Source organism: Micropterus salmoides, unplaced genomic scaffold (assembly GCF_014851395.1).
Source record: "Micropterus salmoides isolate LMB-PRFRI ecotype aquatic unplaced genomic scaffold, ASM1485139v1 Ms_hic_scaffold_3, whole genome shotgun sequence".
Classification (NCBI taxonomy): Eukaryota; Metazoa; Chordata; class Actinopteri; order Centrarchiformes; family Centrarchidae; genus Micropterus; species Micropterus salmoides.
In genome coordinates, this window is record NW_024042261.1 from 20,283,646 (window position 1) to 20,304,879 (window position 21,234).

Sequence of the window (21,234 nt, forward strand, 5' to 3'; positions counted from 1 at the left end):
CTTCACTGAGGGGAGCAGAATCTCATTTAGCCCTGTTGCCTGTGCCTGTTGAAGCATCAGTTAAGAGAAACCACTTTATGAGTGCCAGACACTATTTCACATGACCTACATATGCTTTTATAGTTGTCATCCAGCAGCCAGGAAGAATGTTGAAAGTAAGTTAAATACAGTGGCAGAAGAGACTGAATGTGTCATGAAAGTACTCCTTTCAAAGTACCTAAATGACTATGGAAAGACATGACAGCATGATGAACTGCGGCATCAGCTGGATTTAAACACACCTCATATGTTGCATTGTTATTTATTATTTTCCCTTGTGCATAGCTCCTATCCAGATACTGAGCGATACTGTTACAGTTTCCTATATCCATCAGAAGACTGAGTAAGTATTGTGTTTGGAACAACTGTAATCCACCTAGTATCTGCAATAATGTTTTATAAATAACCCAGAGTCCCTCCTCTGTAGCATGTGCATGAGAGAGAGAGACTCTGTATGGTTATAGATGGGAAACACTCCAGTGGATGAGATTGTGGAAAATAACCGACTCTATTGGTTGTTTAGTGTGTGACATCAGTCTCTGTGTATGTGAAATATGGGCGGTCCGCTGAGGATGGCTACTTTAGGAGCAGGCCCTGCCCCTGGCAAGCGCAGAAACTGGACAACAGCATGAAGATCAGTTGCTAACAGATGCTGCAGAGAAGAGGTGCCACAGTAAAGAACTTTCTAGTAAGAAGACAAGCTATCAAAGGTCAAGACAAAGAGAGGCTGGACCACGTAGGTAACAGCTTACTGACTACATCTGATTGTGTGTTATCATTCTCAATAGTGTTGTCATTGCTGGGAGAATATGGTAGGCTTCCAATCCAATCAAAATGTTTCTAAAATTCTGCAACTGACAACCAAGAAATAAAATAAAAATTCAGTGGGTTGTAAAGGGATTGGCTCAATGTAGCTAAAATAATGTGCAAAAATGTGATGTTTTCATCTATCAACAACTACCTACAGTTCTTTCTAACCTGATCGTGTGTGTATTAGTGTATTAGGATGTATGCTTTGTGGATGTGTCCCATGTGTGTATATGAGGGGATATTGTGGCCCCTCTCCCTGTTGAGTGATGGGAACAGGGAAGAGATGTATCGAGCTGCCTGAAAAATTACTGATTTTTCTAATCTATGAGAACAGAGGCGACATACATGCACACACAATCACAGGTGCCTCTGAAGACAACCACACATGCGTTTACTATTTTTTTCCAATGCTATCTTATTTGCTTTGGTCTGATCATACCTGTATTTTTTGCAGTCTTAACTCATATCTTTCATTGCTCTCAGGTCCAGGACAGTAAGGCCACACCTCCTCTTTGTCGTCTTCTTTCCTCGGTGGCAGCACCCACAACTTCTCAGCACCCACTCTCCGATCCTCTCCTGCTCCCCGTCCCATCTCAGACATGGACCGCTCGGTTCAGGACCTCTTCCTCAACTTCACAATCGTCTTAATCACTGTGCTGCTGATGTGGCTGCTAGTGAAATCTTACCAGGACTGAACCATGGAGCAACAAGAGAGGAGATGACGCCAGCATGGTTGCTGTAGACCTTTGCTGCGGATTGATTCTTGTTCAGACACAGTGTTTACATCTTTTCATTCTTGTAGTCTGTGGTTACTGGTCTTGACCAGGGCTCTAGTATTCCAGTGAGGTCAAAAAACATGTGATTGCTACAGCCAGATAAGCAGATTGTCAATGACAAACTAGTCTTGGATCAGCATTTGTATTCTGAAATGTTTTTTGAACATGGCCTTAAATTTCTGGCAAGATCCAAAGGGGAAGCCACAGAAGGGATGGGAGGGTGAATAAAAATAAATGAACAGGGGTTTGAGGCTCTACTTTTTTTACTGTGGACACCTTTAAAGTGAGGGCTAGAAAACACTGTAATGTCACTATAAAGAGTAGCATATAGCCCGTGTCAAAGTGTCATTCACGTGACCTTTGATACTTTGAACCATGCTGTTGTGTCTATTGTTCTGTTTTCACTATGTGATGAATGTGCCAAATGCAGATGCTGTATTTACCCATAGAAGACATCAACACATATAATGAAGCATTATGTTTATATTCACTTCTTGCCATTAAATAGTCTTTCATTTGTTGAAGTATTTTTCTGTTTCATTGCACAAATGTATTATGCATTCATCATTTACACCATGAACCCTCATGAAGGCTCTTGGTTTTTAAAACTTTAAGTTACTGTATTTGTTGAAGCCGCAGAGTGTTTCTCTGTAATTGATGGGTTAAGATGCACATTTCATCAAGCGAGCAGTTACGGAAGATAATCAGGTGATCTATATATTACATGTAGCATTGCTGTATATATTGTGAGAGAAGAGACAGGGTACGTGTGGATACATGACAGTCTGAAGCAGAACAAAGGCAAGTACTTCTAGTGAAAATCCACCCAAAACACAAAATTTCCATGAATGTTAATGAAAATATTGGTTGAGTTTTATATAGTGTAATATATATGAGCAGGTCTCCATCAACTAGAAAAAGATGAAAGAAAGTAAAAATCAGGAAAATACTGTGGAAAAGCTCCAATGATGTTTATATGAGAGATCCACACATGGGACCATTTTCTAAAAATATTACAAAATGTGTGTTGTCTAATCTGTGCAATCAAATAAAGCACATTTAGCTGAAATGAAGTTCAAACAGTCCACTATTCATTTATCTTGTGAATTTTCCTTACATGACTTATGACGTGTTTTGTGTATTTTTGCCTGAACAAAATAACGATCCTTTAAGGCTGCAAAATCTACAAATGCATGAAATGGAAACTGAATTTGTCCTAAACCCTGTAAATAGAGCCTCAAAAGTGTTACATAACAGAAGTCTTTTCTATATTCAAGCTGATAAATTTACAGATACTGTTAGTTCTTCTGTGGGTGAATTCTCCTTTTTACACACACCTAAGCAGGAAAAGAGTTTCAGTTACTAAAATAGGATTTCTAAAATAGTCTTCTGCTCAATAGTGTTCCTCCATGGGAGGACCATATTTTGATTGACACAACAAAGATCCAAAGAAATCAGGTGCTTCACACAAGCAAAGGTCAGGATCAAATCTTTAAATAAAAAAATAAATAACTCATTTGGCTCTCTCGGGTGTTCTCATGTTACAATGATCTGTGAAAGATGGTGGTGTTAGTTGAAGTCATTCTCTCTTGAGGTGTTAGCTCAGTCAGCTGTCCGCCTTGCACAGGATAGACTCATAGGTACTTGCTTACATTAGTGACACATGTGACACACATGTATATCCACTCGCATTGTGTTCATGAGAGTGTGTGTGTGTGTGGGTGTCTATGTGTATCAGGCTGTGTCAGCCCATGGGTCTCTGTATCTGTTGAAGCTGATGAGCTGGCAGTGGAACTCAGTGAGCGCTCTGGGCATCGGAGCCACTTCCTCCCACTGACTCCTCCCACTGTGGTACACCTGCACAGGCCACAAGAAAACAAACAGATACCAAAACTCTAAGAGGATGGTAAACGAACACCCTCTGCTCCAAAAAACAAAGAGAATTAATGAGGTAATATATTTAACTAACTTTAAATTAACTAGTTAAGTTAGGATTGGAAGCAGGGCCACGCATCAACCACACATCTAATCACCCGGTTAACCCATTCTTTCCTGTTTGTCTTAGTTTTCTTGACTTACCCTCCCTTTCCCTTTCCTTCATCCATTTACATCCCCACATCATCACTGCCTTTGTCCATCCATGTTCACGTCTCTCCTTTCTCATGTTTCTCTCTCTTATTGAAGCCTGTGCATACATCTCCCTTTTACTGCATGTCGGCCCCTATCTCTCTCCCTCATTTCCTCACTATCTTATCAAAATTAATGCAATGGTATCTTTAAAACTGACAGGCATGCTGACAAAAATATTTGGCCTCCTTGCAGTGGTTTAATATCATGTGTCAATTTGAATTAGAAATGCTCATTCTGATGCCAATCTGGTGAGCTACCAAACACTTCTTCCAGGTCTCTTGAAAGCAAAGAGTCATTTTGCAATTAGTAAACCCGTCGACACATCAGATGGCTTCCATTTTTAGCCCCAGAAACCATGACGTTGCTTGGCCAACAAAAGTTAAATTAGGGCAGCTTTTACCAATAAAAAGGTTCTCTTACCTGAACTTCATCAGTGATCTCGTCAGGTGAGTAGTCTCCACCCAGGATGTAGATTCTGTCTCTCATACCAACTGCTCCAGCATTGAACCCAGCACACTCAAATGACCCTTCACCCTTCCAAACACAGGTCTCTGGACAAAAACTGTACACCTGGGAGAGGGAAAGGCACACTTTGAACTCTGTGTTTGACTATTTAAACAGTCCTGCTTGGACAATTACAAAAGCCTTTTGTAATGATTTAACACTGCAATCCAGTGACTGACAGCTCATTCATTCATCTTTTGGCTTACCTTATAAGTGGACAGGTCACAGAGGTGCAGTGTATTATTAATTGACACTGCTTTGACCAGTGTAGCGTGGAAGAACTGGCCAAACTCTGCCACCAGGCGGCTCCACTGGTCCTTCTGGGCATCATAGCAGTAGAAGCAGTCCAGTGAGGGGTTAAAGGAGTCTGTGATCTCCACCTCTGACCCCAGCGTATAGATAACAGTGCCACAAGCACTAGCTTCAGGATAGAAGATGGCAGTAGGCAGCGGGCTGACTGAGCACCAGGTCTGGGTCAGAGGGTTGTAATACTCCACCTAGAATACAGGATAGAAACTAACAGAATTTGTACTGTACAGAAATAATCTACACTCCCATTCCTAAATCCATAATCTAGTAATGACATATTAAGGAGACAGTGTTACCTCCAGCAGGCTGGGAGCTCCCCCTCTGGATCCCTTGGTCCGTCCTCCAATGACGTACACTCGGTCCAGGCAGGTTACAGCTGCGTGAGTGGTCCTGGGCTTCAGCATCGCTGGAGCAGGCGTGCACGTTAGGGTCACGGGGCAGAAGCACCAAACCTCGTCCGTGGCGTCATGGAATGGCTCGGCCACATGGAGACGGATTGCCCGGCAGCAGTTACCACGGCAACCGCCTGTCACAAACATCTTAGATCCAGCAGAAAGATGAGAAGATGGTAAACTTTTTAAAGCTATAACAGAGCTCATAATTTAAACACATGTAGTTATATGATTAATTCCAAAACACTGTAAATAGGTCAGGTCCCCATTTCTTTGTTCCCTAATTTTATCAGACATGTACATTTCCCAACTGTTCAGGCATCGCTCCTCTTTTTACTGCTGTTCTCTAAATCACTTATTTCTAACCTTGAGGTCGGGATGCCCCAAGGGGTATCAATATAAATCTCAGAGGTAAAAAGTTAATTAAAAGGTGTAAGAGAGAAAAAAAAAAGATTTCTGTCAGGTTTATTTTTTTGTTTTTTTCTTGTGAAATGATGAATACTTTTACATCTTGAGGCCTCTAAATGAAACAATCTGGAAAGGAAAGCTCACTCTTTGGTCGTACTGTTCACAACCCATGCCCACACCAGGGCTATAACTTGTAATAAGGGGCTCCAAGTTGACATTGCTTAATTTTAAAGGGTCACTGCTCAGAACAGTAGCAGGACTCGGTTCAACCCCAAAACATACCTTCTCAGCATAGCTGGTAAGGCAGGATCCCGGTAGGTCTGGCATCCTCGCTTTCCCCTCTCCGCACCCTGTTCCCAGATCTTTCCACTGGTCTGTTTCCAGACAGTAGCAGAAGGTATGGCGGATCTCTCCGTTCTCCTCTGTCTTGTGGATGTAGATGTAGCTCTGCGTGGTGGCCGGCCTGGCATCAGTGAGCAAGCTGCTGTACTGATCCTGTCTGCTCTGAGCCTCTGAGAGCAGGGCGAGGCAGCCCTCACTCTCGCAGAGGAGAGGCTCTGAATCAGGCAGAGTCTGAGAGAGAAGGGAGAGAAGGTAAGGATGAGACAATCACAAGACCATTCAGATTATTCTAAATTCAGCACACGCCGTGTGCTTATACCTTTAGTGCAGGTGCAGGTAGATGGTGGAGTCTGGTTAGAGATAACAGGCCCGGCAACAGCTTTTGTCTTCCTGGGAGATCATGGCGTATCCATCTAAAAAGTGACTTCACCACAGCCTCCTCACTGGGCACGTTTAGAGCATCTGACCTTAGGCATGCTTCCAACACATTCACCTATAAGAAGCAATTGAAATAATAAATGAGTCCTTTTAACAGTTCACAGGTCACTTTTTTCACTACTATTACTATTTTTACACAGCAAAAGCCTTTTGGCAGACAGGTACCAACCTAAACCAGACTTATGATTTTTAAGTGTAATATTTATAAACCTTTTGACATAAAACAGGCCCCATTTTATATGCATGACCTCGATGATTAATTTTAAAACCTTTAATTAAATAAATATAAAAGTATCTAAATCATAACCTTTTTTTATCACCATGTGGAAGATCTAGGAGAGGCTAAGACAGCTGAAACATATAGACAAATGTTGTTACAATATCTTTTTTAAAAGGCCATCTAAAAGGGATGGGGTCATTTTTCTCAACCTTCTCCATTAACATGGATAAATCATATTAATATATATAAATTACCAAGAGGTTGGACAATAACTTACAGTTTACTGGCTATGGAATATGATTTAGAGCTGTCATGTTAATTACTGAGAATGAGGCAGGCATACAGTATTCACACTCTACATATGCAATATATAGTCAAGGTATAAACAGGTTAAAGGAACATATGGATGTATTAACAAATGATCTACATCTGTTATTACAGAAACCTTCTCTGATAAAATAACTTCTTTATCTTGTCCGTTCTTGAGCAGCACCTGCATATCCAGAAAGTCCTGGGTTTCGGAAAGGTCAGAGAAGTTCTGAACCACAAACTCTTTGGCACTTTGGAGGAGGGAGGCTGAGCCGTAGGCCTCAGCAAGGGAGAAGAGGGACAGACAGTTACAAAGATCCATGTTTCCTATCAGGAAGGAGCTGCAGGCTCGGGACAGGACTGGCACCTGAGGACACAACAACGATAAGAACAATCAGGAAACCATCCATGTGAAAATGTCTAAATGCCTTTACAGAGTAAATTAAATTATGAAAAACATTTAGAGTAAAGTAAAGTAGTAGAACAACTGAAATATCTTATTAACTAAGCGTGTCTTTGTTAACTTTGTTAACTGTTATTCCTTTAAACTAGTTGTAACCCACACAGGCGTTTTTACTTACTTGATTAGACCATTTGGGTGGAACTATGCAGGGAATTACACAAGGTTACCAAGGTTCATATACCAATAAGGATAGTAAAGTTGTAAGTTGTCCGATGCTAACAGGTGCTACGAATCCTAATTATTCAAAATAAGTGAAGACACGTGTGCGGGTGTGCCATAGGTGTGTGGCAGACATGTTGACTGAAGAAAAGCACAAGTGTTACTAATAATGACTAATTAACAATGGCTCTGTTCCGTTTAAGTGTCCCAGTGAGTCATGACAGTTAGCCAGCATGCACAATACCATGACCCTGAAACCAAAGCAGATATTTTGAATTCAGCCATCATTCATATTATTATTACACCTCCTACTGTGACATTTCAAAAATGTGTATGTGTAAAACTTTTTGTGTAGTAACATCTTAACCCTAACCCAGGCGAGAAGGCGCTGGTTATGGCACAAACTTGGCCAAGACCATGTATTATGTACTGTACGTTAAGGAAAACGAAAGAACAATGATTATATTTGTACCTGCAGGAAAGAAGCAAGCTGAAACAGCACGTCCACATTGCCATCAGTGATGAGGGCTTCTCCAGAATAGGCAAAGTCCAGGAAAGAACCCACTGCCACCGGACACTGGTTACTCAGAGTTACTGAACCATCATCACGCTCGCGCATGTCCACCTCAAACATGGCCCTAAATACAAAGCAGTTGATATTAGCGAATTAATTAGATCTCTAGATAGATAGATAGATACCTACCTGAAGAAATCGCTGCATGCTGCGAGGACACAGCGATGGCAGGGAAAACTGTGTTCCTGGACCTTAATGGTGAAGTCAAACATCAAGCCTCGCTCCCTCAATGATCTGAGCATGCCCAGCAGCTGCAGTCCATGTGACTCAGACATCCGCAGCAGGGTCCTGCACTCTGTAACCCCGTTGCATTGTGGAGCACTGCCAGGTGTGGTACTGGGAGGGCTGCTGCTGCGGGAGTTGTGGGTGTTGGTGACACAGGAGGATGACTCTTGAGGTTCATCCATCTTCCCAAATTCTGACAATATTTGGAAAAACAAATTAAATGACATTTTGAGAGAATGTAGTTCAGTTTCAGCCTGCCCTCATATATTATGTGTGTGTGTGTGTGTGTGTGTGTGTGTGTGTGTGTCTGTGTGTGCAAAAAAAACAAACAATCTACTTCACTTCAGTATATCTGTAACAGACAGATCCCACTCTACCATACAATCATAATGTTAGTGGGAACAGCTTAGAGGAAAGAGCTTGGTTTGTGTATAGCACACAATTATTCATCCCAAAATAAAGATATTACACATTTACCTTAGATGATGTATCGTTGTTAAAAGTCAAACATGTAGGAACAGCCTACATGTGAAATATTCCGGTTTAGAAGTCAGAAGCAGGACGAGCAGTAGTCAGCACCTCGGTCAGCTCTCTTTCTCGTGCCAGTCTAACTTCCGGGAGCGTGAAATCACGCGAGGATTTGCGTAGGTTTTTTTGCGGTTATAGGCCTACTTGTCGCTAACATAATTTTTGCTGAATTGTTTTGCTGTTTTGTTAATAATAACGAAATATTTAGGTCATTATTGTTATTGTGTGAGTGTATGTGTTTCTTTGTTTGCTTTAGAGGGAGGCGCAGTGAGTGCTGGGAACTGTAGTTCTCTCGTATTGGTCGTCCTTTAATACAGTCTATGGTCTCGGCTAGACTCGGTGAGAGTTTGTTCGTGGCTAAGGTCTAGTAGTAGTAGTCTGCAGTTTGTGGTTTAACCATTGTCAGTTGCAGATCGATGTAAAGTATTCACATATTCTACAGCCTACAGGTTTTTGCTGGCTGGAGTTGTTTATGTTGTCATTTTTCTGCAGATACCCTCGTCGTCGTTTTAAAAATGTATTTAATTATTTGCATTCACTAATTTTACCTTCAATGGTACCTGAATACATTACTGCTGCAATTATTCCACAGGACGACTTATGAATACTCCCTAATACTTGAAACTTAAAATGAATCACTATTTTTTTTTAAATTATTGATATTAGTGATACTTCAAGTTACAGCACAAGAGACGGCTAAGAAGTAAGGGTTATTCAAACAGATTATTTAAATAAAATAAAGTATAAAAATAAATTGTATTTTACCAAAACGTTATTCATTATATACCTTACAATATATATCAAAACAAACCATGGCCGTGCTTATTTAGAAAAGTGAGGCACTATGGTGCAATGCACTTCATCACCACCGGATGGCGCTGCCTTGTTGTGACCAAAATGTGTTGTAGCTGAAGGCCATTGAATCTGAATTATTGGACGTGAACTTCCAGCTATGCTGCAGTACCGTTTCACCACCACGGTGCTGCTGAACAAATAACACACTTTCCTGCCTTGAAATGTTGATTACAAAACATGCTTTTGTAGACATGCACTACAGCAGCGTGCCTTACTCCTGGGAATTATAATAATAACAATAATAATACACGCAACGACATTCTGATATGAGAGTAATTTATCATTGGCACTAAAACATCGGACTCAATCAATAAAAACCACAAAGAACCAACATTTATGATCAACATTAACAGTGTATCAGTTAGACTTCCTTCAGCTACATCATCAGCAGACTAATAGTCGATTTGCACTAACGCTTAAAATAAAATATTCCATATTAATATCAGTCAAAATTAACAACAGAAACTAAGGCCATTCCGTCGCAAATGTACTGTTTTTCTTGTGCGGTCCGAAACATACTGATCTACATATTATTATGATGATTTGGCTGTTATTTAAGCCTGAATGTGGCTATTATTAAAGCCTGTTATGTTATCGGTTGCCCCCTCCTCTGTCCTTCCTTGCATCCCTGCATCCCTCCCTTCGTCTCTCCCTCCCGGCAGTGCATCCCCATCCCCCACACACTGTGACCGTCTCTTCGGGTGAAAGCTGTCTTCCCTGCGCCACTGGCCCGACAAAACGTTGTTGTAGCTGAGCCAGTCCGCACCGACCTGAGGCAGAGCAGACACACGGGAGAAAGCACGTACGCACATAGGAGAATCTTTTCTTGTTCGACAGAGTGACTTTGGTAAGTCTCTTCCTCTGTTTATTATGGAGGGCAGGAGTGTCCATGTGTCGACTTGCTAGTTGTTCGTTTTTCCTGTCTTTTTTTCCCTCCGTATCCCTTCAATTGTCCTCCGCGGTGGCTACAGTGGAGGAACTAGCAAGCTAAGCTAAACGGGCTACTTCACATATAGCGGAATCTAACTGATACTAGCTAGTTGTCGCATCGGCACGGGTTTTAACGGTAGTGGTTTGCGGCCAGGTGGTAAAATTAGCAGCTGGTTTTCCCGGTGCAGTCCGGTCTGACCTTGTGTGGATGTTTTTTCTTTATCATTTGCTGATCTCTGCCCAGCTAGTTCGCTAATTAGCTATTTGAGTAGCGTGTGCCGAGGGATGCAGGGATGCTACGGTTAGCTGTTGTCTTTTCAGGCTAGCGGGCAAGCTAAGCTAACGTTAGTATTATGTGACCAGCATAGATTCTCGGATGTTTGCTTCTGAATGGTTCGGTAGTGGTGCTAACGGTGGCTAATCTGGTGATAATTGGCAAGATGGCATCGCGGAGTTGTTATCTAGAAATCGTTGGATTTTCAAAATGGTGTCTTAAGCTTGTTTGAGTGTGACCATTTTTGTCCAACCATGGCTGTTTTGGCGTTACTCGCTATCGCAGGAATGCTGTGCACTGCTAGTGCATGCCATACTCAGAAGTGGTGGTAAATACAAATGCCTGCGCAATGGGGGCTGTTTCCTCCCAGGCTATAGCCACCATTATGAGCAAAAACAATTGTATTTTTGGAATGGCACTAATTTGTTTTGTACTGCATTTGCGCTGTGTTTTGAAAATTGTCACAGTGTGTCGGCTTGAAATTAGGTGTAGCGTCTATTCTGCATACGTTACATTAAATGTCTGCACATATCGACATCTATGCACTTCACTTATGCTCATAATGAACATGTGGTTCCTTTTCGAGGTTCAGTTTGAGTTAACGTTTGATTAAACAATAATTGTTCCCTCTACAGAATTGGGAAAATTTTGATGTCTGTCTTTTTAGTTTACAAAGACATTTAATAAAAGAATAGAAAAGCAGCAAATCTAATTACACATAGCAAATATTGGTCATCTTTGCTTGATAAAGAGTTTAAATGATTATCAAAACTCTTGATTCATTTTCTTTAGGTCAGCACTAGCAGAGATGCCTCAGGGTATAACTGAACTCACTGTGACAACTCAGAATACAAAAACCAAATGCAGCCTCAGGATTACACAAAATGCTTAAGGCATAATTTACTTATTCTATTATCAGTGAAATGAATCCTGTTCGCAGTCATCTTTTTTTGCGGGGGTAGTATTACCTGCTTTAGCCATTGACTATTAATCCCTATCAGTTGAGAAAGCCATATCTGTCTAAAGAGATTTCTGAGATGCTACTGTTCGTGGCCCTCAGCAGAGTAACGCAGTGTAAGTAAACTGCACAGCTCAAATATTATTTTGCCGGGATGTGACAAAGTACACTATTCCATGTAGAATTTTTGCTGTTTGTAATTATAGGCTAACCTCTAGTAGGAATCCTTCCCTTCACTGGGCTGAACAACGTGAGTCATATTGATTTTACCACAAATTATAAAGGCGTCTTCTTTAGAAGACTAGTGAGATCAAGAAGCATCTGGCTGAATTGCTTCCCCCTAGATGAAGGCATATTAAATGCAAGGACAATGGTCATCCTTGAGAAATTCAATCACAAATTACAGGACATTGGTGGCAGTAATTTAAAAAAAAAAACAAGTGACGCTGAACTGAGCTAAACATCCATCACAGTCTTCAAAGTATTTGCTAGTTCAGTTTCATCTTTAGTCAAAGTTGACCCCTGTCTGCTATGCTGAGTGGGTGGGGGGCATTTGGCATGCGTTGAGCGCAGTCTCATGTGTATGAATGGTGGGTTGTACAATGCGGCCGTAAAACTGTCAGACTAAAGAAAGCTGGAGTCACTTAATGTTACGAGAGTCAGTGGTTCTATAACAGACTGTTGTCTTTCTAGCAGTTCATTCACATGTGGTTTGAACCCCTTAATGAGTTGGTCATCAGGTCTGTGAATCAGATGCTTACAGATGGTAGCTTCCAGATTCACTATCTTGTGTGCAGCCCACAGTCCCTCAACTTGATGACCAACATTTTCTTTTTGAGACCAGCAGATATGAACAATTCTGTGGTTAGACTAGCTGGAAAGTCAGTGATGTTTAACAACGAGGTGGCCATATTTGAATACCACTGAATGTCATCACAGAAATCGTTTATCATTGCAGTTCATTACTAAAACTGGGGCTGTAACTGACGTTTTCTATTAATCTAATTATTAAGATTAATCGTGTACTTTGTAAAACGTGACCGTCCTAGGTGAAGTGCTCACATTGCTTATTTTGTCCAACTAACAGTCTAAAACATTTACAATGATATGTAAAACAGATAAGCAGCAAATCTTAACATTAAGGAAGCTGGGACTAGTGAGTATTTGGAATTTTTGCTTGATAAATTAATTATTGATGAATTATCATTAGTTTCTAATAAATTTAAATAGTCAAATTTAGAGAAACATTTCTTGCCTCAGCTATCTTTTGTTTGAATTAACATATTGCTCCATCCACTTGTATTGTGGAGTGTAAAGGGCACATTTACAGTGGTGGAAGATTCTGTACATACACTGCTATAAAGAAAGGGCGTTGTATTTTAATCAGTTCGTTCAATGATATATTCACGTTCACGTAACCTGGTCAGTGACCTTTTCTCTGCATACCAACAATAAGAAGGTGAAACAACTATAAATGCTACATACAGCTGCTCCTTTGTCTTTGATATAGTTTGAACATGTTGGAAGTCATTAATTGCAGCTTTAATGAAAAGGGCACAAATGTTCAACTAATGTAGTAATTAATTATTAATGTAGTAACTAACGTGATTAATTGGCTAACTGACTAACCATTGCATCTGTAATCTGATGACACTATGTTTGTGGATTGCAAATAATATCATTTGAGTACTCCATACTCTTTGTGGCTTAGGGAGAAGATGTCTGCGCTATAGTAGTAATTAAATTGTTTGCCAATGAATGCAAGGATATAGGTGGGCGTTTCCAACAGTTAGTTGGTGTATTGCTTTCAATTCAGGGCTCAGCTGCCTCAAATGAAAGATTGAGTAAACCCTGTTATTACTGACAGACGAGGTTTGCAAGACATGCACAGTAAGAACCAGTAAACCTGATTTTTAATTTTGGTAAATGTTCTGATATCTATCTATTTAAGGCTTGCTGAAGTAGCATTGTGTTCTTACTCTTACTATGCTGACCAGCTCGGTGTATGGTAAGATGAACCTGTTGACATGTACCCTAACAGATTCCTGACGAGCATTGTCTGGATATATCATTGCTTGGTGATTGATTGTGCACATGTGTGAATGTATGCAGAGGCAAGGAGCATAAAGGACTAGGATAAAAGGTTGAACTGATCCCTGGAGGCAGTTGTAATGCATTCAGCTATCAGTCATACTGGGTTAGGGTTATTATTTTTTTTTACAGTAGCAGTGTTCAAAATGAACATATGTAATGTTCTAGCCTAAGGGATAGTACCTGACATTCTTAAAAAGGCCAACGGGCATATTATAGTTGCTTACGTTTTTAGAGTGGTATAAAGCACTACCCCAACACAATGCAGAACGACAATGGAGGAGCTGTCATCAGCAAGGAAAAAAAGCAGACGAATCATGTAGAGCAACATGATGGCTTGCGTGACAGCTCAGTTTGGGGTCTTTCAGTAAAGTTTACATGTTACTGGCTGTGTTTGGTCCTGGTTCACTGGGAGCGCCGTTGCCCGCTCGCCTGGCTCCGGGTCGTCTTCTATTTCTGGAGTCAGTCAGCTTACAGGACCGCAAAGTTAACTCCACAACTAACTGAGCTCACTACCTGACGGCAGTTATGACCAGTTATGTGAAAAACTGAGTATAAATTCGACAGTAGGTCTGGACGATTTCACCTAAAAATCAAAATCACGATTAATTAAACATTTCAGTTTGATTACGATTATTGAACACTTATATTTTTTTTGTTTGTTTTCTTTGTGCTCATTTCACTGAGAAGGTTTGTACTGTAAATATACTCAACTATTAAAGCTGGGTTTATTTATTCACAAATTTCACAAATCCATGATCTAAATGTCAATTAATACTGTAATATTGACGTGCCCATTACAGAGACATGGTTCCCTTATTTTCGGCACATCGCTGCTGCTGAATTACGGCCGATGCTACTAAACTTTCACTCAGTTATTTAATATCAATGTGGAACAAATGATTTTGACCCGTACACTGTGTGAGCAAGGTAAATCACTCTTTGCTAGCTTCCTCTTCTCATTCGTCAAAGGACGTCTACATTACAGGTGCTGTTATAAGAGCAGCAGATTTAGGTCTTTTAACTGCAGTGCGACGTGTTTTGTGTAGCGAGTGAGTGGAGGAGCGAATGAGAGAGAGAAAGCGGCAGAAAGTGACGCTGAAAGCGAGCGAGTAATAAGTTGTCAGTCTGGCAGTAAATTTACAGTATAGGTCACAGTGTGTCCGTTAACAACTGCTGGAAACTGAGGGCGGTTAGCGCTAACTGACATCTCCCTCTGCTTCAGACTTTGGTCTGAAAGCTGAGCAGGACTCGACGGGGCAGAGTCACGTGTCTACACATGCGTTGCTTAAAGGGGATGAACATGAACACACAATATTAGCAGGATTAAATTACGTGGGTTATAGGCTCTGAATATCCGTTTCGATTACTTTTCAATTAAATGTCCAGCCTTATTCAACATGTGGAGAATTGTCTCAATTCTCTACATTGCACCTTTTTAAAGGGAAAGTATTATGATCATTTTTATTTCAGGGGTCTACTATAAAATCTTTACAAGCTTTAATGTTCATAAAACACATTATTTTTCTCATTGTCCGCGTCGTCTCGACGATCGATAACATTTGAAAAGTCAGCCGCACGTATACAATTGAGCGGAGTGCTAAACCGGAAGTGAGCCTGCTTGTCCGGCAAAAGTCACCACAGTAGACACTGTAGCGCGGTGTAATTGCAGAACGACAAAGACACAAACGCACAAGTATAAATCCATAGACCCAAACATACACTCCACGTTTGACTCCACAGTACAAAGCCCAGTTTGTTGCTAGGAGATGTAGCGGCATGAACAAAGTTCAACGATATGTGACAATAGAAGATGTGAAACATTAATCAAGTAATTCTCTTTGGTAAAAACAAAAACACCTAATAAACTATTAAAGTAATCAAAGTATAGTAAATACTGTAGCCACTCTCTCCTTGTGTTACCCTGACTGTACACATTAGTTATGCCAGATACTTAACGCAACGAGACAGCAACATGCATGGGACCCGGTCGCCTCGATGAAATGCAAAGATCAGAAATAAATACAGGGGTTGCACTGCTGCATGAGATCTGAAAATACAAATGATGTTGCATTCCTTCCACCACAGCAACCGCAGAAACACTTTATTTCTGACATTGTGGTCGCTGGCATTGCAGTCACTCACAGGCTGTACTTCGTGGGTGCTGGGTTGTGCTGAACCTCCTAAAAATGTGTTGTTTTTTTATAGATACATTCACATTCAAGTTTTGGAACTTGAACTATTGTTAATATGGACATCTAATATGATAACAGTATGTAAATGAGAGAACACCTTGACATCAGTCTACACATGTCTTGTATCAAATGTCGCTACTGCAAAAAGGTACTGTACATTTGTTTCTTGTATAGTATATGGAACCAGGACACAGTATTTTCTCACCCAAAAACCCTGCTGTGCAATCATCTGAGGACTAGCTTACAGCAGGGATGCTATTTGAATAGGTCTTCTTACAGAAGACATTTTGACATGTGACAGTAAGAAAAGAAAGCACAAAAACAATAAAATGAACGATGGCTGAATTTCTTTTAGCAGCTTCAGACCAGCAACACCTGTGTTTTTCCTACTATGACAATTTGTTGAACCACAGCAATATTCTAATAATTATGACTGATTATTTAAGCAGCATTTGTTGGACAGAGGCGCAAACAAACTGCTAAAACCAGACCTGCTGTACTGTTGGCCTATGAAGTTGGTACAGCAAACAGCTCGCTGGCGAAAGCTTGAAAAATCTGCAGCCAATGACGCAATAGAAGAGAGATTTTGTGCAAAGAGACAGTAAATATTACTGGTTACTATTTTTAACTAGAATAAGTCTTTTTTTTTTCACTGTATTTGTCAAGGCATGTCTCCATTGCAGGCATTAATGCCTGTCTGCTGTTTAAATGTCCTGGAGGTATTGATTGTTTATAATTGGTTTAACTGCTAAGTCCTTGCTCACAAAGCTGTCTTGTCTTCTTTGTATGTGTGCATGTAAATTTGTGTATGTGTTGATGTGGCAATTTGTAAGTAATCAATAAAATTGATGCACCTGTTTCAATAATTTGGAGCACCATTTGAGCTTATTGTTTGCAGCAGGTGTGCCTTGTATTTAAAACATACTCAAAGTTACTGGAACAGGCTAGGGATTAAGCAGTGTCATTTTTTATGGTTGTTACTTAAGTAATTGCACAGTGTGAGGATGCACTTTATGCCATGTACGGGCATCATGCCACAGTCAGCTTTTTTCATTTGTAATTATGCTGCTTTGAATAGCTCCGCTACTATGGAGGCGATCAGCATGAGGTAAATTCATTTGCAGCTAAACTGTGCAAGAACAAGTCTCATGTATATTGTTGAGTTTTGGATTTCTACATCTGGATGTGCGCTACTGTATGTTACTGTTAGTCTGTAAAATATCCCATTGGGAAGACTTGTAGAAGTTTTTGTAGTTGAGTTGAAGTAGTTGAGTATGAAGGTAAAATTCCAATGTGCCAGATTTCTGGCTTTTTTGAATTGATGAATTTCACTTTGGCTCATGGTGGCTAGACAAACTATTCTCTCCATTTGTCATCCATCCAACGTTTTCATCAATACAAAGCTGTATCATAGCAAATTTGACAATATTACAGAACAAATGAATTTTTGCCATATACAGTATTCCAGAGGTAGTTCTCTTGCATGTTGAACATTTTGTCTAAATCATGGTCATGACTAGGCACCAAGACTAAAATGTCCAATGTAAACAATCTCTAATTGACAGATTAGAAAATAAGTTGTTCCTTATCCTCAGTAAGACCTGTGGAGGGGAAAGCATTTTGATATCCTAAAAATGTCATCAGTCTGACAGCAGTGTCCACTCAAGGGAAAACAGTTATTCTGTTTATTTTAATGTAGCGCATCTTAAATGTGTGTTAGTAACCAAGGACCACAGCGGCAGTAGAAATCTCCATAAATGGTTAATGTTGCAGGGTATTTATTTCACGGTTTAGGCGCACATTTCATTTTTCTTTAGCCCGGCACAATATTGTCACATAATCCAGGGAAACAGGCCCATGAGGTGTGTGTGACTGATGAGATGATTCTGTCAAGGAGAAGAGAAAGAAGCCAGCACAGAGAAAGGGGAAGATGCTGTCCCAAAGTGTATAGTGCTGTCCTAGATCTAAAATAGCCCAGGGCTGTTCGGAGCTTGTTCCTGCAGGGCAGGTCTGATTGTGTGGAAGGCACCAGGGATTTCTGATTCCATCACACTTTGAATGTTGTAGTAAGATGGGTTTGGTGTTAGACTTGGATTATGGATGTCAGTTTTGATTATGATAGGAGCCGCCAGTTAGTCTGTCCCTTAGGCCTGTGTTTTGTTAGATATCATTCTGCAATTAGGATTTCTATTCTCTTTTCTTCATCAGCTTTGTACTATGAGTGGTGGGATCCTGCATGAGCACAAGATTTTTGTTTCCGGCCATGAGTACTTCTGAAACTAAGTTTTCAGGGACTTTATTTTCATTATTAATAATCTGCCAGTTCTTTTCTCGCTTGGTTTGTTGTTTGGTCAATAAAATGCCAGGAAGTAATGAAAAATGCCGATGACTATTTCCCCAAACCCAAGGTGACATTTTTTTAATAGCTTCTTTTGTCCCACTTAACACTCCAAAACCAAAAGGTGTTTGATTATCATATAGACAAAAAACATTCATGTTTGAGAAGATAGAACCATGAATTATTAGCATTTTTGCTTTAAAAATATCTGAAATGATGAATGTTCCTAGAGAATTAATTCAACAAATAGGGAACAAGCCGCCCAATGTAGATATATTAAATGTGTGACTCATTTTCTAAGTGGGTATTTTTCAATATTAGTCAGTAAGGGGAAAAAATACTGCATCACATTACACTCAGCTGTTTATTGTCTTATGGTGTTTCTGTCAGTTTCCTCCTTATATGACCCAAGTGAAAATACTGTCTTCTTAAGGATTAGAAAACAAAAAGCATTTCTATTCTCTCCTGCGCTGAAGTGTGATGACGCCCACCGGTTTTGATTTGTTGCTTAAAGAGTAGATGGCTGGTGAGGTATTATGTGGGAGGAAAGAGCTGGTGTGGGGGTTGTGGTGTATTGTACATGTTCTCCAGGAATGGTAGCTCTTTGTGTGTGAGAGAGAGAGAGAAAGACGTTTATTCTTTCACAATCCTTCCCTCCTCCTCCTTCCCCTCCCTTCATTATTACCTCTTCTGGTTCCACTAGGCTGCAGGAATTGCCCTTTATGGCGTGGAACATTTGTATTTAAAAAAAAAACAAAAAAACATACAGATTAATTATGTGGGCATAAACTTTGAATATCTGAAACAAGGCAAGACGTGACTGTCACACAAACCTATCCCGGCTCTGTTAGCATGCAGGCTAACGAGCTGTGTTTTTTGTACTTAGGCCTTGAGGCTATAGCTTTTGAGTTCAGCCCAAATGAAGTCCCGCTAATAGAGTTTAAGCTTAACAAAGTCCTAAAATGACCTCAGGTTAAGCCAGGCAGCAGGAAGGTCTCCTTAATAATGTCAGTCAGTAGTGAATGAATCCCTGGTGTGTGTGTGTGTGTGTTCCTGTGTGAGGCAGAGAGCCAGCTCCCAATACAATTTGACGTCCGTGGTTGGGGGCTTGCAGTTAGATCTGAAATTAGTAGTCAGTTGATTTATTTATTTATTCACATTTATCAAGCAAAAAAGCTGCCTCCACCTTCTGTAAAATGAGTATTTGTGCTTCGTTTGCTGTCATTTATGATATTTTTGGGTTCTGGACTGTCGGATAAAAGAAGCAATTTGAATAAGTCACTGTTGGCTAGTAAATTTTCTGCCATTTTATGTTTTAAGGAGAGAAGTGTGAAAAGACAAATAATTATATACAAAAAGCCGCGAACACACTGTCAAAGTGTATGCAAGTGCATGCGTGTAAATTATAATGTAGCTGACAAACAAAGTCATAAAGAAGTACAAATCTAGATTCAAATCAACTGATTGTGACCACTTGGCCTTCATTGTCTACTGGTCACAAACAGCACTTGTGTACATCATCATGTACCTGCGGCTCCTTCACTTTCTGATAAAAGTATGTTTCAAGAAAAGACTTCACTGACTCAGCTGACCTGATTTCCAAATAACCATTCAGAAGATAATTATTAGTTATTAATCAAATAAAAAATACTTAACCTGTCCTGATGCTAAACATTTTACAATAAGCAATTATTAATTATATTTTGGGCTCCGGTAACATATGATTGTCATTTTTCATTATTTTAGACATTTATTGACTAATTGAGTCTAGAGCTGGAATGACTTGCAGAGTAGTTGATCTACAACTATTGTGATTATTTAGTTTAATCCACGCAATGCTTTCCTCACGGGGGTTTTCTCACTGGTCAACTGCCAAGTTTTCACACACAATGCGATAATGTGAAGAAACCTAACCCGTGATTACTACAGCTGTATGAACCCAAAGTAAACATTTTACCGTGATTTAATTGCAATAAACAGGTCAACATGATGCCAAAATAACTACAACATGATTCAGATTTGTTAAACATGTTTTTAATTCATGCTTTGTCAGTTCGAACAAATGCTGATGGGCTATTGCGACATAGCGTCATGCAGCTGTCTCGTGCAAGTTTAAAATTTTCAACTCGAGTGAATGCCTTCGTGTTGCCGGCAGCGCCCTCTTCACCCCGCCCGTCAGGAAATCACGTATGTGATTGCGCCACCCAAAACCCTCGCTTCGCCTTTGGCACAGTTAGTTTTTAGGATTTGCTGCTTTTTTTGTTTTGTGAGATGGTGAATTGAGAGATCTTTTTGGTTTTGGACTGTTGTTAGGACAAAACAAGACATTTGAAGGGTTCCAAGAAGTTAGGATTGTGAAAAATTACCATTTTCATTCATAGACAAATTAATAAATCGAGAGTAGTCAGCAGATTGTTGACACTCTAGATCAATCAGAAAAAATAATGCATTAAACAGAAATGATTGAATGATTATTTGCAGCCCTACACAGAAATGGGAACTTATATCAGCTTGCACTTCATTGTGAACACACAACCCAAATCCTTGGCTCCAAGCGCCCAGCAGCAGCTTGCTGGTGTCAGTCTATAAGCAAATGTGGATATGTTTTTGACATTTTCAGGCAACCAACAGTATGGTGTCATTTTTAGTTCTTTTCTATGTGAATTATGCCCTAAGCAACCAAAATGCTTCCAAACTGTGGAGGCAATGTGTAGACTCGTCTCTGCCTCTTTTCACAGAATCATCGCTTTGTCTCTGTATGGTGAATGTCCTCTGGAGACTGGCCTTTTACAATCATGGGTAGTGGTCTGTCGAAACGAAGGTCTTCTGGCTAGAAAGGGGCTTTATTTAGGAACCGAGATCCTGAAGCGCCTCATCATCACCTCCCCCTAAAAACAAAGCGAGTTGTGGTTAGACACTCCTACTTATCACGCCTTACCCATTCACTTTCGGTCACCTTTGCCTACA

General features: G+C 40.2%; 3 protein-coding genes across 4 annotated transcripts in view; 2 read left to right on the forward strand and 1 right to left on the reverse strand.

Annotated features, from left to right (window-relative positions):
* The first annotated feature begins 615 nt into the window (after positions 1–615).
* LOC119882385 (sarcolipin) lies at positions 616–2,149 on the forward strand. Of its 2 annotated transcripts, none has more exons than XM_038692404.1 (2): positions 616–779; positions 1,333–2,149. In XM_038692404.1, exon 2 carries the CDS (start codon positions 1,449–1,451, stop codon positions 1,542–1,544), a length of 96 nt encoding a protein of 31 aa, XP_038548332.1. In that variant the 5' UTR covers positions 616–779; positions 1,333–1,448; the 3' UTR covers positions 1,545–2,149. The 2 variants fall into 2 exon arrangements, with proteins under 2 accessions (XP_038548332.1, XP_038548331.1); XM_038692403.1 differs by having other exon boundaries at positions 616–775.
* Positions 2,150–2,345: 196 nt separating this feature from the next.
* kbtbd3 (kelch repeat and BTB (POZ) domain containing 3) lies at positions 2,346–8,723 on the reverse strand. The gene is made up of 10 exons (XM_038692401.1): positions 8,576–8,723; positions 8,003–8,291; positions 7,772–7,937; positions 6,862–7,044; positions 6,030–6,203; positions 5,651–5,941; positions 4,865–5,107; positions 4,466–4,756; positions 4,176–4,325; positions 2,346–3,482 (listed from the first exon to the last, which is right to left on the reverse strand). Exons 2-10 carry the CDS (start codon positions 8,278–8,280, stop codon positions 3,360–3,362), a joined length of 1,899 nt encoding a protein of 632 aa, XP_038548329.1. The 5' UTR covers positions 8,281–8,291; positions 8,576–8,723; the 3' UTR covers positions 2,346–3,359.
* A 1,212-nt stretch (positions 8,724–9,935) lies between these two features.
* Positions 9,936–21,234, forward strand: part of fam168a (family with sequence similarity 168 member A) — a 29,613-nt gene continuing 18,314 nt past the window's right edge. Inside the window, 1 exon segment of the mRNA XM_038692402.1 lies at positions 9,936–10,328. The gene's annotated coding sequence lies outside the window, so the exon portion shown is untranslated.